Source organism: Metarhizium album (assembly GCF_000804445.1).
Source record: "Metarhizium album ARSEF 1941 chromosome Unknown scaffold_1, whole genome shotgun sequence".
Taxonomy (NCBI): Eukaryota; Fungi; Ascomycota; class Sordariomycetes; order Hypocreales; family Clavicipitaceae; genus Metarhizium; species Metarhizium album.
The window spans coordinates 251165-275167 of NW_024467575.1; the positions used below are offsets into that span (position 1 = coordinate 251165).

The 24003-nt window shown below is 54.1% G+C and overlaps 6 protein-coding genes across 6 annotated transcripts; 3 read left to right on the forward strand and 3 right to left on the reverse strand.

The window, feature by feature from the left end:
- Positions 1–23: 23 nt before the first annotated feature.
- MAM_00072 (ubiquitin carboxyl-terminal hydrolase) lies at positions 24–1469 on the forward strand (the record flags this gene model as incomplete). Its single annotated transcript, XM_040818872.1, has 4 exons — positions 24–223; positions 281–405; positions 490–852; positions 919–1469. The coding sequence occupies 4 exons, from the start codon at positions 24–26 to the stop codon at positions 1467–1469; spliced, it is 1239 nt and encodes a 412-aa protein (XP_040682136.1).
- A 462-nt stretch (positions 1470–1931) lies between these two features.
- Positions 1932–4031, reverse strand: MAM_00073 (F-box protein; the record flags this gene model as incomplete). The annotated part of the gene is made up of 4 exons (XM_040818873.1): positions 1932–2106; positions 2194–3284; positions 3346–3514; positions 3622–4031. 4 exons carry the CDS (start codon positions 4029–4031, stop codon positions 1932–1934), a joined length of 1845 nt encoding a protein of 614 aa, XP_040682137.1.
- Positions 4032–5579: 1548 nt separating this feature from the next.
- Positions 5580–9384, forward strand: MAM_00074 (Spindle associated; the record flags this gene model as incomplete). The annotated part of the gene is made up of 2 exons (XM_040818874.1): positions 5580–8989; positions 9099–9384. 2 exons carry the CDS (start codon positions 5580–5582, stop codon positions 9382–9384), a joined length of 3696 nt encoding a protein of 1231 aa, XP_040682138.1.
- A 736-nt stretch (positions 9385–10120) lies between these two features.
- Positions 10121–12030, reverse strand: MAM_00075 (metacaspase CasA; the record flags this gene model as incomplete). The annotated part of the gene is made up of 6 exons (XM_040818875.1): positions 10121–10325; positions 10559–10997; positions 11112–11495; positions 11563–11668; positions 11759–11861; positions 11951–12030. The coding sequence occupies 6 exons, from the start codon at positions 12028–12030 to the stop codon at positions 10121–10123; spliced, it is 1317 nt and encodes a 438-aa protein (XP_040682139.1).
- Positions 12031–17031: 5001 nt separating this feature from the next.
- MAM_00076 (3'-5' exonuclease) lies at positions 17032–17658 on the forward strand (the record flags this gene model as incomplete). The annotated part of the gene is made up of 1 exon (XM_040818876.1): positions 17032–17658. One exon carries the CDS (start codon positions 17032–17034, stop codon positions 17656–17658), a length of 627 nt encoding a protein of 208 aa, XP_040682140.1.
- A 2902-nt stretch (positions 17659–20560) lies between these two features.
- MAM_00077 (uncharacterized protein) lies at positions 20561–21937 on the reverse strand (the record flags this gene model as incomplete). The annotated part of the gene is made up of 1 exon (XM_040818877.1): positions 20561–21937. The coding sequence occupies one exon, from the start codon at positions 21935–21937 to the stop codon at positions 20561–20563; it is 1377 nt and encodes a 458-aa protein (XP_040682141.1).
- Positions 21938–24003: the final 2066 nt, after the last annotated feature.

Sequence of the window (24003 nt, forward strand, 5' to 3'; positions counted from 1 at the left end):
ATCCGAACCGGTGCGTTTTTGCAATGCATGCCCTCCGACAACCGCCGAGCTCCCGCCCCGACGTTTCATGCTGCCTGCTCTGGCTGCGACTTCATGAACGGGGAGAGCTAATGATTGCCCCCATCAAGGCATTTTTTAACATTATTCTTCGGGACTTGGGTGTGAAGAATGTCAAGACCCAAGAGCTGTTCACGCTTGATCAGGCCTCGTTGGACGCCCTGTCGTGAGTGAAGAGCATCTTGCTCCAGCTCGCAGCAGCAATGGCCTGACAGAATGACAGAAAGCCCGTCTTTGGCCTGATATTCCTGTTCCAATACGAGCCTGGCCATGAAGAAGACGAGCGACCTATGCACACGGAAAGCGATATATGGTTTGCGAACCAGGCAAGATCACGACTCACCCTCAGTTCATTTTTTATTACTTTACAAACAAACATGCCGCTGACAAAAAAAAAATTGCAGACCACAAATAATGCATGTGCCACCGTAGCTTTGCTAAACATTGTCATGAACTCGGAGAATCTGGACCTCGGGGAGAGGCTGCAGGATTTTAAAGAATCCACAAAAGACCTTTGTACTGCTCTTAGGGGACACAGTATCAGCTCAAACAAATTCATCCGCAAGGTCCACAACTCCTTCACGAGGCGTATGGATCAACTCAATGCAGACCTGTGTCTGGAGAACGACGTTAGTGATTCCAAGAAGAAATCATCTTCCAGAAAAGCAGGTAAACGGAAGAGAAAAAGCAAAAAGACGGCGCTGGAAGAGTACGGATATCATTTTATCGCGTATGTTCCTCATGGCACATACGTGTGGGAGTTGGATGGCTTGAGGAGAAATCCTCTGAAGCTTGGTGAGACGATCCATCCCGATGTCCATGCCCATGGCTGATCTGACCTTCAGCGCGTCGCGCCCGTAGGACCGCTAGAATCCCAAGATTGGACCACCATTGCCAGACCACAGATTGAGGCAAGAATGCTTCAGAACGAGGACAGCCAACTCTCATTCAATTTGTTAGCCGTCTGCCGTGGCCCGCTACTACAACACAGCCGAAAGCTTGCCACTATGCTTGCGGCATTGGGTTACATACGGTCTCGTATGGATGACAGCGAGCCATTCAGGAAGTTGATATCTGCAGACGAGCCGGTCCTGGATATCGACGACCAAGCTCAACTCGCCAAGTTCAACCTCAGCTATTCGGATCTTCAGAATGCGGAGATACCACACCAACTGAAGGTTGCGGCGTCCCGCTCCAACTGGGAGGTCTCAGATGCCTACCACTTCTACCAGAGATTTAGCTTGGAAGCAAGGGCTGCCATGGATGAATTTCGCAGCGAAATTATCGTCATGGAGGAGGACGACCATCGAGTCACCGGCCGCAGGCGGGATTATGGCAGTGCACTGCACTGCTGGGTACAGAAGCTAGCAGAAAAGGGGGTGCTGGAGGACATCATCAAAATGTCCTCGTGAATATCAATGTAATGTTTTGGTGGCCCGTCTCAAGAGATGATCGACTACACAACGTTTTGGTGTGTCTGCATGAGGACCATGTTAATTTTGAGCCTTGAGCGCTTCCGAGAAAAGATTAAATAAAAAGGATAGCCTGCCCCCAACGTTCTCGATGCCTCACCCAAGGGAGATAGAATCTGCCTTGGTTGCTGCTTTCAACAAACAACTTATAAGAAACAAAATGTAAGAGCAAGGTTCGTGAAGAAAACAAGAACAAATTTACACACCATGTTGGCCAAGGTATGCCTTTTTTATCACGCCCTGCCCCCTCCCCACAATCAAGCTATTCGAAATCATGATGCCCACCACCCATGGAGAGAGCCTACTCCTTGAAATGATCACCAAATTCTATCTCGCTTGCAAAGTGAATGTCCCAGTGGAGCGTCCGTTCCAAATTCACAACCGCATACCAAACTCAAGTCATTAGTCATCTGGGTATTGTTCCTTGATATTGGAAACGAATCTGCAAGCTTCTGAATCAAAACGCCTGAAAAATTTGCCAGCCATGGGAAACATGCTGTCGTCAATGTTCGCAGAGTCGTGTATGAGCTCTATATTATCCGCAGCCACTACATGTGGCTCGGAGCCAGTGCTCGGACTATTGGAGAAGTTGAGTGTCAGCGCAAAAGAAAAGCAACGAGCGGCGGAACTGAAACTTGGAGGAGGGCGGCGCTCCGGGACTTACAAGCACATGAAGTAGAACTGATTCTGCGGTCGAGCAGACGGGTCGCCAGCATCTCCCTCGTCGGTTTCTCGAGACGTTAGCACGGGCAGACGTCGCGTGCCTTGGTCAGACCAGCCCGTGATGACACCTACCCAGCCGTAGCGTCGGTGTCGAAAAACCTGACCAATCTTGAAAGGGACTGACCGGTTGCCGCCTACATCTCTCCGGAAAACAGGCGGAATTAGATCGTCTTGCTCTCGAACGAGACGCCAGTGATGGCACGGATCCCCCAAGCCACCATTGACATGACGGGCTAAGCCATCACGAAGTGGGGAGAAGCTGTTATACATGGGACGGAGATATTTTTCTACCAGCCATGCGTCTTCGGGCCACGATCCCGCAAATCGATGAAGAAAGCTGGCCACCCTTTCGTCCCATTCGAAAGTATTGGGGGGTGTCAGCATCAGCGACGCCCACATGGCCGAGTATAGGGAAGCGTCCACGTTTATTGCGCTGTTACCACGCAGAAGCTGGCTAAGTTCTGGGTGAGCGTTGTCCTGCAGTTCCAAAATTCTAGCAAAGGTGGCCTTGATATTTTGAGCAGTTCTGAGAACCAGTGATATAGCCGGAGCAGGAGCCAACAATGCGTCTGTGCTAGTTTGCCATCCATAGTAAGCTAGCAGGCTCTGTAAATGGGACACAGGGACTTCGCCGTCGAGCCCGTAAGGGTCAAGATACATCCTCTCGGGTTGCTCACGGCAGCCATCAACGACCTTGCCGTCCAAGGTTTGTCCGGGCTCGGCAAGGACAATGGCGTGGACATGACTGGGGAAGGCACTGCACTGAGCATTGAGCCCCAGCCGCCCGGCAAGACAACAAAAGAGGGCGCTGGATATCAGTGGAATGGACTCGTGGTCTTCATGGCGCAAAGCCTGGCCTATCAGACAATTTCGAAGATTTCGATAGTTCCGTTCCGGGTTCTGCAGGCCGGTTAGATTATTGGCACGCATCCACCTGTTCAGGGCCAGAGCCGTCTGTCGAGCTGTGAGTTGGGGGAGATTATCGCAGCTAGCTCGAAATTGCATGATCAAGGAGTCCAGCATTTGAGTAATCTAAGCAAAAGCCAAACATCAGCGCCAATCGGAAACACGGCACGAGCAATGAGAGACGTACGTCGTCGAGGTCACCGGGTTGGTCGTGTAACACGAACATGTCAAAGGCGCCGAGGGCTCTCTCGAGTCTCTGTGCGGCAACCATTGGAGGTGGCGAATCGCGGTCCAGACCAAGTCTGTGCCATTGTTCGATGGCGATGCTCCGGTGAATGCTGTCGAGTATGGCATTGCTGAAATATCTAGCAGTCAAGCATGTGAGTATGTTAATGACTCGGTCATTCTCTCCGCGTGTGTATAATGAATGTGCGTGAGAGGGAGGGCAGAGCTGGCTAATCACCTTCTGGCTAGAACGTCCGGGGCGGCGTCGCGTGCGTGACATTGTACCAGGAGAAAATCCTTGGCATCGTACCCCAGGCGGCAGATGTCCTCGATCTTTTTCAGACGGCCAACCTTGGTTTGCAGGATGGCGTCGAATAGCCGGGAGACGGTCTGATTCCTGCGCGTCCTCAGGAGGAACAGGTGCTTCCAGTCGACACTTGCCACGGCGGCGTGCAGCTTTGGGCCAAAGCCGTGATCGGGGTGCCAGTATCTAAAGGTGCTGCGGCAATGAAATCGCCAGAGCAGGCCTTCGTTTGCTAGTCTATGAAAGCGGCGGCATAGAAGCTGGAAGGATTGCAGAGTAGCCTGAGGCGGGACATAATGAAGAAGGTGCTGGATGATTTCGTCCGGGACTTGGTCCAACGACATGGCAGCCCATGTGGAAGACGGCGGCACCTGCTGAAAGCCTTTTTCGGAAAGAAAGGGGGGCGGCAGACGGCACTCGTCGGAGGAGTCAGCAGGCGGGAGTCAGGCAAGGACAATCAACTTATTAGGGGTGCTGGCAGCGCAAATGTCGGTAGAAGGTACGGCACTCGCCGAGTACGTGCTTGGTTACCCGTCGGTCGTGGGTAGCGGAGTCGACGTCGTCACCAGTTGACAGCAGCGCTAACATGAGCGGGCAGTAAGTACCAGCAGCAGCAGCAGCACCGTCACCGTCACCGTCACCAGCAGCCGGCAGACGGCAGACGACAGACGGCAGCAGCCTCTTCGTTCCTGATGAGAAACAAGCTTGTCCGGCCCGACCTTTCAAATGTCTATTTCGACGAGGGACGGGACTTGGCAGCAAACGTGGCGAGCCAGGCCAAAGGAACGTCTATGTACTCCGTGTGCCCTCTGACCTCGCACGTCGCCTCTCGACTCTCGACTCTCAATTGTCAATTCTCGACTCTCAGCTTTCAGCTTTCAACCGTCAGCTCCGTCTGTACTCTCGCCACTGGCGCGGTCGAGAAGAAGAAGCAGCGGCAGCAGCAGCAGCCTCGGGGCTGCAACTCGACTTTTCGCGACGTCTGCAACGTCTGTGGTTCGGGCTGCTGCGACTTGATGGCCCTCCTGGGTTCCTGGCTGGACAGGCCTGTTGATGCCAAGAGCTACAAGGTCAGCCCACAGAACACGGTGAGGAGAAGCTACCTGTGCTTTCTCATCTGCGCCTCGGCCTTGGCCCAGCACTTGAGATGTGATTTGAGACGGACCGTTCCGTGCATAAAATTATATCGGTGCGAAAGTGAGATGGTGCAGTTGAATCTTTTGACTGGCTGGGAAAATATCCCCACAGTTGATTGGCTAAGTACTTAGACCTAGGTCCCTAGCGCGGCCCTCTGATGTGCGCAGAATTGACTGCATAGAGTACTGAAACTACGGAGTACGGAGGACGGAGTGCGGGTTCCTGGGTACATGTTCTCCGTACACTCCACCTCTACAACAAAACGCCCCAGACCCTGCAACTGCAAGACGGACCCTGTTTTCACGCTAAGCCCAAACAGGGCAGCGAGTAAACAAGACCCAACGCGGTGCCAGCATCCAACAACTTGACTACCATCCAATGCGCGCGACACCTTTTGGATGCCATGCCGGGAGGTCTCAGGCTCGAGGCCTCGCTTTTCTGTCTTGACACTCGTCCAATCCCCCACTGGGATCTTCGTGAGCGTCTGTCTGTTTCTCTACGAAAACGCATCCGATAACCCTGCGCGTGCAAATTGCTCCCTCCCATCGGCACTGGCACCCGAGTTGACGGCCGGTCTGTCTACCTGTCCATCTCAACCAAAAGCAAAAAGGTGCCGCAGTCGTCGGTTTCCGTCATCGTCAATCCCACCGCCAATCCCATACGCGATAACGTCCCCGATGAAGGCAGTCTCGATATAACCGCATCCTCATCTCCCCAAGCCTCCTGTCCACAACTCTCATCGCCCGACCGACACCATGGTTCAACCAGGGTTTGGCGGCGTACTCGACACGCCTCGAACGAATCTCGGAGACGCTACGTACCTCAGCAGGCAGCCCGATTTTGCTGACATTTCCCAGGAAGCCTCCTTTCAATCCCCAGGAAAAGATGGCGACTTTCTGCAGCAGCTTCGTAATGGACGCTCAAATGGAGTCGATCTACGAACGCCACGACAGAGAGGGCCACTGGCAGATCGCAGAAATATACCTCGAAATAATCTTGGAGGGGCTGAATTTACACCTATGCTGAAGTTGTCCGCAAGAAATAGTGCTCGCAAAAATGGCAGGGAGAATGGGGCTACTGGTTTGAATGCACCAGCATTGGATAAAATAGATGAAGACGACATGACGCCCGTACCGCGAGGGGACAATTCTGTTTATCTGGCCTCTCGAAGCCAATCGTTTCTCGACAACACCCTGCCCCAGCTCGAAAGCAGTAGTGTTGCTTCCACCCCGTTGGCCGTGCAGCCTCGGAGAGACGGGGATAAAGGGCCATTGCAGGATGGAAACCAGTTGTCACTCCGTGAACAGGAAAACGTCATTGATAGGATTGAAAAGGAAAACTTCGGCCTAAAGCTGAAAATTCACTTCCTCGAGGAAGCGTTGCGAAAGGCCGGTCCCGGCTTCAGCGAAGCAGCCCTCAAGGAAAACACAGAGTTGAAAGTCGACAGGGTGACAATGCAACGAGAGCTTCACCGATATAAGAAGCATGTCACGGCGGCCGAGCGGGACCTTGAATCATATCGACAACAGATGCAAGAGCTTCAAGAAAAAACAAGGCGAAAGCAAAATGACCAAAGCCAGCGCCAGGAACTTGAACGACTGCAAAAGGCCCTGGAGGAAAAATGTTCCGATGTTGATGCACTTCAACAGCAAGTGGACCAGAGTCATCACGACGAGGATCAGCTCGAAAAACTCCGTGACAACATCGAGGACCTGGAAGCAGATTTACGAGAAAAGGATCGCTTGATAACGGAAAGAGACGATGAGCTGGATGATCTCAGGGACAGACTTGGTGCTGCCGAGGACAAGCAAAAAGAAGCGCAAAGGAGGATGAGTGAAATGGAAGGCATGGAGAACCAGAATGAAGAATTAGAAGAAGCCAGGGAGACTATCCAAGACCTCGAGCTCAGTATTCGGCGCCTAGAGGAACAAATCGAAGATTTGAAGGACAAGGCGGAACAGGCGATATCCCAGAAAGATCGAGCCGAACATGACCTCGAGGAGCTCCAAGAAGAAATGACCAACAAGTCTGTGCTGACCAAGGGACTCTCAAGACAAGTTGAAGAGAAGGTATCCCGCTTGCAAGAAGAGCTCGACAAATCTGGAAAGGAATACGCAGAACTGGAAAAAGAGCTGGCCGGTGCAAACGAGGAAAATGAGCAGCTCAGGCTGGAGATGGATGAATTGAGAAATGAGCAACAAGAAATCAGACGCGGACAGCGTGACAATTCAATCAAAGTTCAGGACCTTGAAGCAGAGCTACTTGCCGTTGCCGATGAGAAGGATGTTTTACAAGCGCGGCACGAAACGCTGACAACCGAGGCCCAGGCTCTTCAGCGTGACGTGCAGCGACTGGAAAAAGAGGTGGAAGAGCTGCAGAAAAACGTGTCAGATGAGAGGGAATACGCGGCAGAGATCGAGACAGACTTGCGCCAACAGTATAAGGGTGAATTAGAACGATTGAACGACGCCATTTCAGGCTTGCAGGCCGAGGTCCGCGAGCGTGACAATCTTTACGACAACGATAGTGAAAAATGGGAAAACGAGAAGCAAGCTTTGGTGTCCGAGAGGGAGAGGGCCGAGGAGAAAGCTGCAGGTCTTCAACGGACCGTCGAACGTCTTCGCGAAGCGGAAGGAAACTTGTCGAGCAAAGAGTCCACGTTGCAGAAAGCCATGGAAAGTGAGATGGAACGGCATAAAAGCGAGGAGGCTGTAATGGCTCGCCAAATCGATGACCTCCAGGAGGCTCTAGAAACACGACAAGCCTTGCTCACTAATTTGCGGAATGAACTTTCGACTGCCAGGGACGACCTCGCAAAAATTCAGATTGACTATCAAGGACAAGTGAACGAGATTTGCGCGTTGCAAAGTGAGGCAGAGTTGTTGAGATCGAAGAACAGTCAATTGACACCTGGTCGCCGCGATGCATTGGTACAGGATTCACAATATCTCCGAGACCAAATCGCCAGACTCAAAGCGGACCTGAGCTCCGCTCAGTCATCTCTCGCTGAAGCAAGAGCGCAGCGGGATGAGTTTCAAAAACAACTACTCAAAAATGGCGCCGAGGCGAAATCGTCTACAGCAACTCCATTCAGCAACCAAGAAGTTGAATCTGCTCGACGTACAATACGAGAGCTGGAGCAGCGGGTTAGAAATTACGAACATCAACTAAGCAAGCTCAAGATGGCCGACGATGACGACGTCGTTGGCAGCGTATCAAGCCTGCGAAGAGACTTGTCGGCATCGCGTCAAAGGGAACTCGATTTCCTGCAAAAAGAGGCGGCTCATCGGGATACCATTAGGGGCCTCAATGTGCAAATTGCGGAGCTGGAGCGGCAGCTACATGAAGGCAAAGTTTCTCAAATGGCGAGATCACCTCCCCGCTCAGCAGCCGAGTCTGCAGGTAATTCCGCAGCTGCAAGACAACAGCTAGCCGCTTCCCAACGCGCTTTGGATGAACTAAACCTGCAGGCTGCCGAGTCGGAGCGAATGGCGTCACGGGCAATCGAGGAGTTGCAGAGGCAGATGAGCGATCTCGAAGACCAAAAGCTCGTCCTGGAGGAAGTTCTCGAAGCAGCAAACCAACAGGCCGAAGAGGCCGCGGCGCAAAACGACGAGGCCATGCGTCACATGAAACACAAGCTGGACAAGGCGGAACGAGAACGAGATTCGGCCATTGCCTCGCAGTCAGAAAAGAGCAGGCAAGGCAAACATCTCAAAAGGAGCCAGGCCGAGATTGAAAATCTGGAGCACGATGTTCGACAGCAGCAAGAACTCATCGATGGCCTCGCTGCCACTGAAGCGTCGCTCAGGCGCAAACTGGAACGCGCACGCAGCGAGCGGGCAGCGTTTCGCATGAGCGCCGAGAAGCTGCAACGAGACGTCCAACTACTGCAGGCCACGAGCGGCGGTCCTGCAGCCCGGAAGGATGATGGACATGGCATCACGAAGCGACACTGCAAGACCCCGGACGGCGACACCTCGGCATTTGAGACGCTCGTCCGAGCCGCCGAAGGTGCCGGGGAGCGCCACAGAAAGGAACTGAAGGGCATGGTGATGCAAATGGAGTGGATGCAAGCTCGTTGGGAACGGGAGGCGTCGCTCAGATCAGACGCCGCGTACGCAAAGAAGTTTATCCAGCTGCAGCTTGATGTTGCCAACGCTTGGTTGGTTCCTCCCCCTTTCAACTTGCTCGCCGTTGAGGCCTCGATTCCTGCGTTGCCCCTCTCGTTTCTTTGCTAACAAGGTTGCCTTTTTCCCTCTTCAATCGTACAGCAACAAGGCCCAGCTGCGCGAGCTCGAGCATATCCGCACCAACCTCCTGCACAGCAAGAAGCCTCTATCGCTGCCGGCCGCCCCCGACGGCCTCGCTTTCGGCAAGTTGAAACCGACGTCGATTCGACCGTTTTTTGTAATGGCCCGCTTCATCGCTCGCACGCGCATCGCCTCCCGCAGATGGGCACAGCAGGAGCAGGTTCGTCTCAAGCTGGTCGCAGCCAGGGACGACCAGCGACGCGTCAAGAGATCGAGGCAGTTTAAAGTTGTTCGAATGGACGCATGAAGGAGGGGCGTCCCCCTTTTTTTTGGCTTTTCTTCTTTTCCTCCTTTTCCCCACACATTTTATCATTGACGGGCTACATTAGCAGGCACATGCATTTCATTTCATCTCATTTCGTTTTCCATTTGTCGTCGTCTCCTTGCCAATGCAAAAGTGGGCTGGATTGCAATGATACACATGACGAGAAGGCACGGAAGGGGTACGGGTTCTGGATACCATGTTCAGGCTTACAGTTGAAATTACCGGGCATGCAGGAACAGGCGTTGCAATGTGATTCTGTCCAAGAGAGCTGCCAGTTGCGTCCACAGAGAGATATGATTCCCCTGGCGCCACGGCATACTACGCTACAGGCTTTTGCAAAGAGAAACACAATGACAAACCCAATCAAACTCGACAGACAATAGCACAGCTACTGTATTTGTAATGTACGTGCCCCCGCTGTTTGTTTGTTCTCCTTTGAACCCCGGGATATCGACCACTCTCATACTCATGCACCTGTTTCCCCTTCCCATTCTCCGTACCCACATGTGCATCATAATTTGTAGTGAGCAGGAAGATTAAAAAGGAAAAAAAAAGGGAAGGAGAGAAGAGAAAAAAAAATCATCTTTCAAGTATTCCCAATGTCCCATTACTCCTTTTACAGGATACCACGCAACATGGCCACACTACATCGCGTTATCATTATTTACATGACGAAAAGGAGATTCGTATCTAGTTCATTAGGTTAGGTATGCCTTCCTCAGGCCGAAGGGGCTTGGATTCGGTGATATTTACTCAGCGGGTGACTGCAAGACAGCTGCGGCTTTTGCGTGTATTTAGTAGCTAGTTCGTCTCTGATGCTGTTGAGAAGTTGCACGTAGCTCTGTTGCGGGTTTTTCTTGAGGGCCGTCATGAAAGCCCAAGACATGGCTCCCGTAGCTTGGGCTGCGATGGTGGCATCGGCACTGGATGATGCGTTAGCTTAGGTTCAATCTGTGGTGTTCCCAGAGATGTCATGATAATCCACAGTCTGTCAATGGCTCGCCGTGATGAGCAAAGATGCCCTTGATTGCATGTGTTTGCTCCCCGTCAAACTCGTCACAGATGCTTCAGGTGGCAAAAATCTGCAGAGTATGGAAGACGGAAAATGGAAAGAGCAAAAAGAAAAATCACAGAAACAAGAAACGGGTGGACCCACGATGTCTGGTCGTCTTTGCTACCGGACAGCATGACGACGTCGGCGGGAGAAGTTTTTGTGGCGAGCGTGCGGGCATACGCATCTTCTCCGCTGGTGGCCTTCTTGAAAAAGCTCATGATGTTGCTTGCAACTCCTCCCAAGTCGCCTTGGCTGTATGAAGATATAACGCCGAGTAGACCCTGGCCAGCTTCCTTGGCGAGATTAGGTTCCTTGAGAATGCCCTGGGTTGAGTAGATGTACGGCAGGTCAAGAGCGGTTCCAGAATGACACGAATCGAAAATTGCCGTTAGTCTCACGCCGGCTTGCAGGGGTCGAACCATGATTCGGTGCATTTCGTCGTCTGTGATGTGACCAGTCTGTCGAAAATCAACAGGGTAAATAACTTCGTCATAACCGTCCGCCTCGTCTCCGTCCAAGTCCTTTGTCTGGCCGCCGTGGCCTGTTCAGAAGGGTCAGCTTCCCATCATCGAAACGCGTCAAATCGCCATCAGTCGCCAACTCGTGGCCAAAAAAAAAAGGAAAAGAAAAAAGCGCGGGGTTGAATGGGCCGTACCAGAATAGTGGAAGAAGAGCGCATCGTTTGGGCGAGCATCCTTGACCAACCAGTGCATTGCGCGGAGGATGTTTTGTTTTGTGGGTTGGCTCATGGGATTCTGTTGGTCGTCGGTCAAAATGACCATGTCTTCTCGTCTATACCCAAAGTGTTCGGCCAAATAGGCCGTCATGTTGCGGACGTCGTTGATGCAACCTCGCAGCTGGCCACGCTGACCAAAATAATTGATGCCAATCAGCAGGGCCTTCCTGCGGCCGGTACAATTAGAATACTGAAACGCATAGCCCTGAGGCGCGCCCGCGCCAAAATGCTGCAAGCCCGAGGGAGGAGCTGGAGGCCCACCCATCCGAGAGCTGTAGGCACCATGCTGCGGCGGAATTATGCCTGACGTAAGCGTGAGAAGCTTGCACCTATACGATGGGATGGCGGGAGAGGCCCGGGAAGCGCATACCAGGGCTTTGTCCGGGTCTGGAAGCGTAGCCAGGCTGTGGTTGCGGTGGTGGTGCCGGACTGTAGTGGCCGGCATACTGCTGCTGAGGAGGCGGAGGGCCATGATGCTGCAACACTAGTTGTCAGCGGCGCAGGACGACGGACGCGAAGCTGCTCCCGAGGGAGGTCTTTTGTTTCTGGCATGGACTTGAGCATACCTGATATGCATACTGTGGTTGGGGAGGGTGCTGTTGATAGCCGTAGCCCGGCTGAGGCTGGGGAGATAGTTGGCCCTGAGGAGGGTAAACGGCGTATTGCGGCCTGCCAAGGTCGATTACCTACGTCAGCACCATGACGAAAATCATGTTGAGAATCGCGCAACGAGAGACTGAACCCGGGAAATTGATTACCTAAAGTAGTTGGCTGGATACTGAGGTGATTGCGGGGGACCGTAGGCGTTGGCGCCACCGTAGCCCTGATATGCCGACATGTCAGGCCCACGGGAAGACGGCTTGCGATGCTGGGTACACGAAATAGGAATTCAAGCGTGCGCCTCTGGCTGGCGCTTCGGCGGCGACGGCGACGGCGATTCGGACCGTGAGCGGCTTCGACTTGCCGTGCGTGGGGAATCGGGATGATGGTGAGCCGGATGAAGTCGAGGCAGTCGAGGCCGGCGCCTATTAGCGTCTGGCTGGGAGATTCGAAATTTGAAGGCCGGAGATTTCGACGGGCACCGTTGTTTTTTATATAAAGCGGTTGGCGGCGAGAGCGCGCGAGCTCCCAACCAACACACGAGACGGACAGACACACGAATGATGCTGACGCTGCAATGTCGGATGACTAGAGATGCAATGCAGGAGGATGAGGGCAAAGGTCCGGCGTGGTGCACGGGTTGGACGGGCAGCGACGTTGATCAAGACCCAAGACCCGGGACGCAGAAACCCAAGCTTGGTACTCCGTAGTGGTGGTGGAGTGGTGGTGGTTAATGTCTGATTTGCAGACCAAAGCGGTTGTTGTTTCCTGGGGTAGGGATTCGAGACGCGTGAATGGGCGGTCAGCGGTGCAGGGCGCAGAGCGCAGAGCACAGAGCACAGCAGGGACCGGTTGATGTATTTGACGATTGGGAGCACGACGAGGGGTGCGCGTAGCGGTAGCGAAGGTCAAGGCGAAGGCGAAGGCAGGGCGGCGAGTTGTGTGTGATGATGCGAGGCAGGCCAGGCGGAATGAAGCCAAAGCGGGTGGACGGAAGCTGGCGGAGGTGTTGCCGACGACGGTGACGACGACGATGCGCCGGGCAGCGTGACGAGCCGAAAGGTAGATGCGAGGCCCCAGCACCGAGGGACGGGCTGTGCTTGGCTCAATGGGTGCACGAGATGGAGATGGAGACGGCGAGCGTCAGCGTGAGACGGAACGTGGTGAGTGAGTGAGTGAGTGACAGCGAGGGAGGGAGCGGGTGAGAGGTGAGAGCGAGAGACAGAGTGCGTGACGCCGAGACTTGAGTGGTCAGTCAACCGTGTCTGTAATGTAGTTAGTAGGTCTGCAGCAGGTCTGTCTGTCTGGCGCTGGCGCTGGCACTGGCGCTGGCACAGGCGACGGACGATGGCCATGGGCCCCGACCGAGATATAGTTACATGGACGGGGGGGCAACGAACCGGCGACGATGGCGGAGTAGGAACAGAATCGACACACTTTTGTTTGTACCGAGTACCGAGTCGCATCGGGCTGGACGACGCACGTTGGCATGCATGCATGCATCCATGCATGCATTTCGCCAAAGCCGCGCCCAAGGCAAGGATGGGATGGATGACGGACGATGGACGATGGACGATGGACGATGGACGATGGACGATGGACGTGGATGGACGGACGTTGACATGGATGCAGGCCGCCAGCCAGCAGAGACCAGAGACCAAGCAAGACCAGACCAGTTGTTGACCTAGCCAGGTGAGGGGGTCGAGACTCAACACTGAACGGCCCAGTCCATGTCGGCCAGCGGGGCCTCTCCAGCAGCACCACTTGCGCGTGCAGTGCGGTGCAGCACTGGACCCTGCGGACCCTGCGGGCCCTTCGAATGCTAATGTAAGTGAATGGATGGCCGGTTGGGGTCGACGTCCACTCGCACCAGGCGTCAAGACGTCTCGTTTCTCGCGTCCAAGTACGGACGAGTATGTACGTATATGCTTTGTATTTAGCTAAATTGGCCTTGCAGCGTCAGTCATATGCCAAAGTGATGAATTGACTTCTATCGGGCATATGCACGACGCACCAACTGCCAGGACCGGATGGCAGAAGCAAAGCACCCTTGGTTCGTTCACATGACCATCATGGTCTGTCTGTTGATTGCAACATGCCATGCCCATCCATGCCGGCTTGGCTTGCCGTGTCGGCGCATTCACGCCCATCCCATCAAGCGACGGTTTTCGCCGTCAACTTGGCAGATTGCGCGCACCTCGATGCCACGGCCGAACAGGCCACGTACTCCGTATGCTTGTACCGAGCCGAGCGTGGTTCCGAAGCCGGAAAGCCAACTGCTGCCTCCTTAAGTACTTACTCAGTACCTACTTCTTAAACATGTGTGGCGTGCCGAACCAGGTGACTGATGAGCTGGCCCCTTCATTATTCATTCATCAACAAGTCTGACTGGTCCTCGGGTAGGTACACGTCAAGTCACGTACCGTGTTGTGCTGTACCTGCCTGTCTAGGTGCCGAGGAAGGTCCCCGCGGGCGCTAGCTGGGGGCTTCCCTTCCCGTTCCTGTGGCGCCGCCCGCTACTGCCAGTGCTATGTCCAGGCTTTCAGGCCGGCAGGGGATGTCGCGGCCGGCCACGCCGACAATGGAACTCTACGGAGTACTTTGCTTTGTAACGTTGGACGTCGACGCTCCCCGGCAGCTGCACCCACCTTGGCCCTGCCTGCCCTGTCGGCTGTGGCGGTGCGGACACCATGTCTGGTCATTCTGGTCACTCTGGTGCATGCAAGTGCCCCGCTCTGCAGTTGGCACCAGCATTTTTTGACGTTGGCGCCAGTTGAGCACGAGGCGCAGCACAGCCGATGCGAATGCGGCTCTTGCTCTAATTACGGCGCGGTGCTAGTTGCTGATGGTGGGAAGTACGGAGCAATTGAGTAGTATCGTCATGCAGCCATTTATTTACTGATTTTTTTTTTCTGGAGCGGAGAGGAAGCGTGTCTTCTCTTCCTCTTGTGGTTGTTGACGTCATGCTCCCATCGATGTGGCCGTTCGTTTGATGATCCCCATCTACCAATCAGCATCTACTTGATGCACTGTTTTCTTTTCTTTGCTTTTCTTTTTCTTTTTTTTTCTTTTGGTTCCCTTGGCTCCAGTCCAGTTCGTCCGTGGGCCCTGCCAGACGCGCCGTGTACCAGAAGCAAAAACATCTTGCTTGGTTGATGATTCACGACAGCTCGACCAGGAGCCAAGTTCCTAACAGGCTCTCGTGCACGCAGACATATACTAGTATCATCATGTCCGTGTCACATCACAGTTCAGTCGCTTGGGGATGGGATACGGCCAAGGCGTGCCCTTGTATCCAGTACCTAGTAGCCGTGCCATTTCTGCAAAACCCTAGGTTCTTGTGACATGGCCCGGAGCCCTAATGCCCTAATGCAGCTGTGTGGCGCGTCAGGGCTCTCTGGCGGCGAGACCGACAGCTGAACCGAGCGTGTGGCTTGGCCAATCGAAACTGCTCAGGCGCCATCGGAAGAGAGCCTGTCGCACCATGCAAAGTATGTGCCACCATGATGAAATAAACGAAACTCAAGAATCTGGACGCTGCCCGTTGGCCCCGATCGCTGCCCAATTGATCAATCCGGCGCAACTTGCAGACCCAAGAGTCGTCGTGGTTGATGTTGCAAACAACTCTGAATTCTCCAAGTTGCACTCGATGTCAATGTCATGCAGCCCCTGCAAGCCCCGCTCGTCCCAAAAGGTGATAAGGCTGACTGACGGTCCACCGAAAGGACCAGTCCAACGTTGGTGTGGCTGAGGCGAAGACCACTACTCCGTACGTGCTATCAAGATTCAATACGGATACGGAGTTGAAGTTTGAAGAGACGGACGGGGCCCCACGTGTCTTTGAGCACCAGGACACGAACAAAATGCAGCCTATTTTGTCTATGCATCTCCATGAATGCACTGACAAGACGTGGACCTTGGCCAAATCCATGTCGAATTCGCCACTCACGCCAAGCTCTCATTAGGCCCAAAAGACCAGTTTCACAACAAGCTGCGCGTGCCGCTGCTCCACATGACGACGCCGAACGCTCGGGTTGTGATGTCACACAAGCTTACCACTACACTCGCTCTTGAGGGTAACTACCTAAGTACCTTAAGTAGGTACCTGAGTACGGAGTACGGAGGGGGTACCACGTACCACCACTCACTGCTGGTAGAAGTCGTAGGGTTAGGGTCAGGGTCAGTCAATATCAAGTTATCAATCATCAGCCTCGCCGCCCTGGCACTTTGCCGAGGAGGGGTTTGCAGCTGCGGGACACGAGCCGCCAGTTGGCACCGCGTGCTGGGCCCTGGCTGGGTACTCAAGTAGGTACTCAAGTACGCACCTAGGACAAGTAGGTACTTAGGTACTTAAGTGCTTGGCACTCAGAAGCCCAGCTCCCCGTGGCGCGCCAAATCTTCTGCCCTTCAAACCTCCCTCTTGGGACCATTTCAACCTTACACATGGTGCTGTCCGCCCAACCTTTTGCGCAATCATGGACATCCAAAGGTCATACGGGCCTGTCCAGCCTACGCCTGGTCACTTGCACCAGCTGCACCACTTCGTACATCCCCATGGCGAGCTACAACACGTTGGATATGTCTTTTCCAGGCTGAGCTCAACGGACCTGCAACGAAAGAAACGGTGCGAGAAATGCTGCAAAGGTGAGGTGAGGGCGGGGAAAGACTACAGTCGAAGCGTCGCTACTAACACTCTCCGTCATCTCAAGTACTACTGAAAAAAGAGCGACGGCGAAACCAGCGTGCTGAAACAAGGTCTTTCGCTACCGCGTCTGATGCTGCCGCGTCCAGGCCAAGTGACCTTGTTGAACTCCAAAGTCCGAAACATGACTCAGACGCCGTCGTCACCCAAAGTCAACAACCCGGCGCTTATACCGAGCAAGTGCTGGTTGCAGCAGCCAAAGGGGTCGAGCGCACACGAGGTGGCAGTTCGGGAGACTCATCTTTCATTTGCAGCCATCACCCCGGCCGCGTAGCAAACAGAGTGAGCATTCTTTACTTTACCCTTGCGATAATGCTCCTGCTCACCATCAAGTCTTCGTGCAACATTGCTGACGTCAGAGCAATCCAGAGGTGGACTTGCTGCAATGGGCCGCCGTTCTCAAAACCTTGCGCCGGACAGCATGAGCATTCCCCTCGTCACTATAATGTAGGTGAGCTTGAGAAGAATTGGCAATATTATGAGACGAGGACTGCGTCTCGTCCAACTCACGTTGCCGCTGTGGTATTGGATTGCGAAATGGGAACGGCAAGTTCCGGGGAGTCGGAGCTAATTCGTCTATCCCTCGTCGACTTCTTCACTGGCGCTGTGCTCATAGACAGTCTTGTCTATCCCGGTGTGAAGATGGCACACTACAACACTCGTTTCTCGGGCGTATCAAAGCAAACCATGGAGGATTCCCTTCGGCGCCGGAAGTGCATTCTCGGGCGAGATTCCGCGAGACAAGCTATATACAAGTTTGTCGGACCCGATACCGTTGTCATCGGCCATGCCGGTCATCAAGACCTCACGTCTCTACGCTGGATTCACCACCGAATAGTTGACACATTGATGATCGAAACGAGGAAGCGCCGCTTGGAGGAAGACATGGCCCGGCGCAAGGAGTGGGAAGAGTCCGCCAGTCTCGACCAGCAAGAAGGTGCAAACTCAAATTTTGCAACTCAAGATAAAGATAGCAACACGGCTGTCACAAACTCGCAGCAGGGTGGGCTGTCGCTCAAGGCCCTTACGCTCAAACGGCTGAACAGAGTCATCCAGGTCAAGAACCGTGGCCACAACAGCCTAGAAGACGCGTTGGCAACGCGAGACTTGCTACACTGGCATATCGATAGAACATTGAAGTCCTCCGCCGAGGGTCTGCGATGAAGGATGAGACGGATCTGCTTGCTGAGGATCTAGCAACATGAGTCGCAGATATCAATTTCCAGAGCGAGCTGACAAGGATTTGTTCAGGCGTTGGAACACACGGACACGTATGTCCGCCGAGACGGGAGAAAAAACTCGGTGGCCTGGGCAGTCTCAGAGACAACGCCTTATTGACACCGGAAGAGAGCCGCTATGGCCAGCTTGGATTCGGCCCCCGGGGGGTATACAACTTATTACTGGACTGACGGACGTAAGCCACCACAACGAACCCAAAGCCCGGCCTCGCCAACTCGCTCTATAAATACCACCGGAGTCCGATTTGAGCGTTGTCCGAAACGAGGTATCCGTATTAGAGCTTGATGACCAATGCGACAGATGGCCGACGGCGGGTCAGACAAATCAACCGTGCCCATTCTTCAATATTGCCCTGTTCTTACTGCGTGCATGTACTGGCCTAGGCTCGGCCTCTTCTCAAGTAAGACACGATTATCTCCACGGATTCATGAAAGGCACGCAAATAGACTATATCTTTGAGCACGCCAAGAGTATTGTTTTCAAGACTATGCATCTTCTCCAACATTTCAGCTGTACGACTTGGCTACCTTGACCCTTGCGCGTACCTGCGTAGCTGAAGGCCAGCTGCCGACTGTGCGGGAAATGGAAACGCAAGTAGACCAGCAGTACAAGAGGCTCGTCTCTCTCGCCGCCCAAGGTGCTGCGATTCCGGGTTGGGTGGACGGAGTCACGGAGCGCAGTGGGTGGTCCGGGCCGACTAGGCCACGGGTTGGGGTGTCTTTATTAGCGGACGGATAGCCCTTCTGCTCAAGGGAGGGACTGGCAACCTTCTACAATGTTGATGGATGGCATTCCTAATCCACCGGCTCTGGTTGCTTGAAAGTGGGAAAAGGAGAGCCTGGGTGAGAGCTGAGCAACTAGCTTCCTGACTTCTCTCCAAATGTCACTGTTTTTGTTTCACGATGCTCAGGGGAAAGAGTCTTTATCATCATCATAATTCGTCATACTTTAGACCGTTATACTCGTCGATATGCTTCACTCCGATAAAATGTCGCAAGACCGCTCATCAAACACCTTTTCCTATGCTAACCACGCTCCTCCCGCTCTGCGAGAATCCCTCAACTACATAGCTTCACCAAATACGGCCGCCGACTGGTCCTTGTTTTTAGATTGCCGTCTTTGGGTCCCTGGCCGGAAGTCATCTACCGACGAGAGATTGCTCCAAGCGACAAAGTTATTGGCTGGTGCAGATGCCGACGGACCAGTGGTCCCGCTGGCATGAAACAAGCTCGAATGGCTCATGCCAACTCCACTGCTGTATCGCGAGGAAGACATGCTGTTGGCATGAGTACTATATTTCGAGCTGGTGGCTGTGAATCGGGGTACTTCTGGAATTGGGTCTCGACTTGGCAAAAGGCGACCCTTGATTTCCAAGTCGAAAGGATCCGAACGGAATTTATTCCGCTTACTCGTGAACGAGTCGTTGCTATACACGGATCCTCGGTGAACCGAATCTGTCCTTGACTCCAAGGACTGTCCTGCTGGGTATTGTGATGGTCTGGCACCAACGCTCCCGCGATATAGACGTGAGCTGGCCGGACCAGACCCAGGCATACGTCTTCCTTGATACTCCCTCGGCGCACCAGAAAAGAGAGCTGCAGGAGGTAATGACGGCGGCTGTCCAGCTATTTCCACGGCATGTCTGTCAGCGAAGGGATCCGGATGGTCAACCCGGCCCTGGCCAACATCCAAATGTGGCCTGTTTGCTCCGCCGACGAGATTTTTTCCAGGAAAACGCCCATTATACCCCGGTTGAGCAGGGGGCTGATTGCTGATCGCATCTCTGCCAAGAATCCCCGGTACCTCGATTCTCTGCGACATATCCGGTATTGGTGGTATACCATGGAGGAGGTCACCTTCGTTACTACTAGTCAAGTCTTTTCCGGACCCTGGCAGCCACTGAAATAGGCGGCTTTTGGTTGCGCCAAGTGCATGCATCCCCCCGTTCTTGTAGCCTGTACCAGGAGTGGCAAGGGGCTGCTGGGTCGCCATTGGCGCTACCCGTTGATTCATCGACTTCCTTCTACAAAACCAGATTGAAAGGGCTATTAAGGCTATCAACGCAACGATGCCAACTGATATTCCCACAATTGCACTTTTTGATAAGTGCATTTTGACGTTGGGGTCAAAAGCGGGTGAGCCAGCCCCCGGATCAAAGTTGTCTTTACCTCCTCGAGGTCCACCAATATGTGTGGTGTCAGGCAGATCACCAGGAATGGACTTGGTGGTAATGACGATAGGGTTGGCTCCAGTGGGACGATTCCCAGATTCTTTTCTCGTAGTAGACGATAAGCTATTTGCGGTCGTTTCCAGGGTCGTACGGTTGGGAACGTGTGGAATACCAACACCAGAACCAGACGGTTTTACTCCAGGATTGGTAGTGGGAGTCGGAATTCCTGTGGTTCCTTGGTCGGACGTGGTCTGTTGCGCTGTTCCAGGTGTTTGACTATCGACGTTGCTGCTTGGTGAGGGCGCCATAGATGTACTCAAGGGACGGCTGGTTGAAGATTGGCGGTTTCCAGCAGGTGGTGTTTTGAGGCTCGTCGATGTAGCCTCCTGGGCCTGGGGCTCCGGGTTCGAATTTCCGGGGGCCTGTGCACTATTATGGGTAGATTTCTGGATTTGTGATGAATCATCTTGCGGCGTGCTCTCTTTTGTAGATTCAAGTGCTGGTGGGTCGGAGATTGGAGGGCCGGGTGCCGGAGGGTTGGGTGCCGGAGGGTCGGTTGCCGGAGGGTCGGTTGTTGGGGGCTCAGGCGCCGGAGTTTCGGGTGCTGGAGTTTCGGTTGCCGGAGTTTCGGTTGCTGGAGGCTCAGGCGCCGGAGGCTCAGGCGCCGGAGAGTTGGGTGCCGGGTGCCGGAGGGTCGGTTGCTGGGGGCTCAGGCGCCGGAGGGTCGGTTGCCGGAGTTTCGGTTGCTGGAGGCTCAGGCGCCGGAGGGTTGGGTGCCGGAGGGTCGGTTGCCGGAGGGTCGGTTGCCGGAGTTTCGGTTGCTGGGGGCTCAGGCGCCGGAGGGTCGGTTGCCGGAGTTTCGGTCGCTGGAGGCTCAGGCGCCGGAGGGTTGGGTGCTGGAGGGTCGGTTGCTGGAGGGTCGGTTGCTGGAGGGTCGGTTGCTGGAGGCTCAGGCGCCGGAGGGTCGGTTGCCGGAGTTTCGGGTGCTGGAGTTTCGGTTGCCGGAGTTTCGGTTGCCGGAGGGTCGGGTGCTGGAGGCTCAGGCGCCGGAGAGTTGGGTGCCGGAGGGTCGGGTGCTGGAGGCTCAGGCGCCGGAGAGTTGGGTGCCGGAGGCTCGGGTGCTGGAGGCTCAGGTGCCGGAGGGTCGGTTGTTGAAGGTTTGACCGCTGGAGGAGTGCTGCTTGTGGTGCTCCTTGCCGTGCTGCTTGGAGAGTTTCTGTGGCTTGGAGGTTGCTCATCACTCGAACGTTGATTTCTCAGAGGAGGTCTGCTTGCCGGTTGCTCGCTGCTCGAGGCTTCGTTGCTCGGTGAACGCTCGATGCCCGGAGGAGACGCACTCCCTGATGACGGCTCGCTCGGGGGGTGACTTAGAGAAGGCTCGCCGCCTGAAGAGGTCACAGTACCTGGGGGAGGGTTGCTCGGGGGAGGGTTGCTCGGGGGAGGGTTGCTCGGGGGAGGGTTGCTTGGACGGCTGCTCTGTAGAGAGCTGTCCACACCAGGTTGGGGAGCTTGGGAAGAAGAGTTTCGGGCGGGATCGGGGTCAGTGGAGGAGTCCCTTAAGCCGTCTTGCTGACCAACCTGTGACAAAGCATCTCCGGAGGGACTGGAGGGAACCGTTGAGTCTTCTTTCTGGGACAGATGTGATGCAGGGGTTGACAAAGCTGATTTGGAAGTGCTTGTGACTTCAGACGATGTTGAGGTTGATGTTGACTGTGAAACTGATGTTGGCGATGAAGTTGACGTCGATTTTGAAATGGTTGTTGATGGTGAGATTGACGTCTTCGTCTGGTTCGTGGTAGGAATCGCGGGAAGACGAGAAGATGCAGTAGTTTGCAGTGAAACGCCATTTACCTTTTCGACAATAGAACTGGACGGACCAAGATCGGGCAGGTCCCGGCTACTTGGTGATATAAATTCCTTGACGTGGTTTGGGTTATCTTTCAATGCTGCGATGGACCGCGATAAACCTGCCCATGACTTGCGACTCTTTCCCTTGGTGGAAGGCATATGAGCGCCTGGGGAGGTGCGAGACATGATAAAGTCAATGTCCGGGTCGACAACAGTCGTCGAGGTAGTCGAGGAAGGTTGGATGCAAGTCGGAGCCGGGTGGAGGTCTGGAAGCGCCGATGAGTCTCGACGCTTCTGTCTTTCGTATAATCCAGGCGGAGAGAGCGACGAGTGCTCGCCCGACACTCGAATCAACAAGTGTGATTATTATCAACCGGCTCGACTGTGTTGGAAGACCTGGGTCAAGGTCCATGAAACGAAGACATCACCAAAAGACCAGCCCTGAGGGTTGGGATGCGGGATTGAAGTGTCGACCAGGTTGGGTGTTTGAAGATTAATTTCCTCGGTAGGATGCATCGATCCGAAGAAGAAAAAAGCCAGTTCCAAGTTGAGTCCAGGAATCAGAAGATTCAGGAAGCAGGGAGGAGGGAAGAGAGGAGAGTAGGGGGAACCACGAGCACGAAGCAGTCGAGAAACGAAGAGACGCCTCAGCGGCCATGACCGTATCATGACTTAGGCAAAGCATGCATGGCCTCGATAGGTCTTGAATAATAGATGGCACCAATCGTTAGCAACTCCACAGTCTGTGTCGACTGAACAGGGGCTGCGGCCACCGTGGATCTGCGACACTCCTGAAGCACAGGCATCGTCAGAAGCGGGTGCGAGCGGGCCATTTGAGGGGCCATCTTAGCGATTCAAAACGACGGTCAATTGGTGACTGTCGCGTCGTGTGCGGACAGGAAAGGGTTTTCTGGAACTTTGTCCTTTTGGCCTCTTGTTTCCGCCTCGTTCCTTGCGTGGATCCCTCCATGAAGTGGGGGATGATGGAACCTCTATGTTTTGTCATTTTTGCCCTCGAAGCGATCAACGAGTGCGAACCGGAGGAAGAGGGAGGACGAGGAGGAGGAGGGAGCGGCAGGAGCTGTTTCGAAACATTACAGACGTACATCAAACGATGCCTTCTATGCAACGGTAGCGGGTGTCGATTTATTTATTTATTTATTTTTCTTGGGAGCGGTTTTTTTTTCGCCCTGTTTCTTGAGGATTAGCACTGCGATCGTGAGCAAACATCAAAAGCCGGAGCACTTCGAATCTTGAAAAAACCATGAGCTCGAGATGGCCGATGCATTTGAAGGCGAAATAGTGGCTAGTAACGATAACGCAATATTACGCAGCATCAGCATCAATCCACGAGGCCGGCCCGTAGCGTATCTGCCGTGCGTTGTTCTTGAAGCTGATGATGACTTGCCCGCGTGAAGTTGAGAGTCAATGACTAGACTAATAAGAACAAGGTGCGGAGTAGGAAACGAGTGTTTCGAGCAAAGCTATGATTGTTCCTCATTGGCTGGCTGTACGGGTCCAAGTCCAGGACGCGCCCCTACTTGCCCACCAATGGCCATCATAATTGCTAGTAGTTACTGTACATCCATTGACCAGGCGTGAATGAAGCCCATTGTCCTTCTTCGTGTCTCTCTCAAGATTCTTGAGTATTAGTTACTTACTGTGCATCCAAAGCGTTCAGATAGACATCGAAATCGCAACCTTGCGGTCGTCCGTGTGCTGTGTTTCCGATTTACGGGGGCTCCGCTTCCCCCCCCATTTTGATGGATCATAGAACCACTACTACTCCGTGTGTACTCTGTGGTACGCACAGTTACGCCTCACACACAGACCTCACGCTCGATACTCCTTCAATGCTCGATGCTCGATGCTCGATGCTCGATGCTCGATGCTCGATGCTTGATGCTCGATGCTCGACGCTCTTAGCATCCCTGTCCTCCTTCTTGCGCTCCCTCCCGCAAGCGCCTTTTCCCCAAACCGCTCACGTCCGCACTCTCCAATTCCCACGGAGCAGCATTGAGCCTGGTTGCTCCGACGTGCCCTCGCGACATTCACCCCAAGTCTTCACCGTCATCTCGTCCCTGTCGGCATCCAGCATCACAGCAGTTGGCTGTTTCGGCGGCCTGGCACGTGACTGTCTGTGCGCTGTCGTTTCGACTCGATCCATCAATTGATTTGCCTGTCCACGCGGCATCGCCCCCCTTGGTTTTCTTGGCGGTTGGATTCGCAGAGCCTCTGCCCCAATACTCATC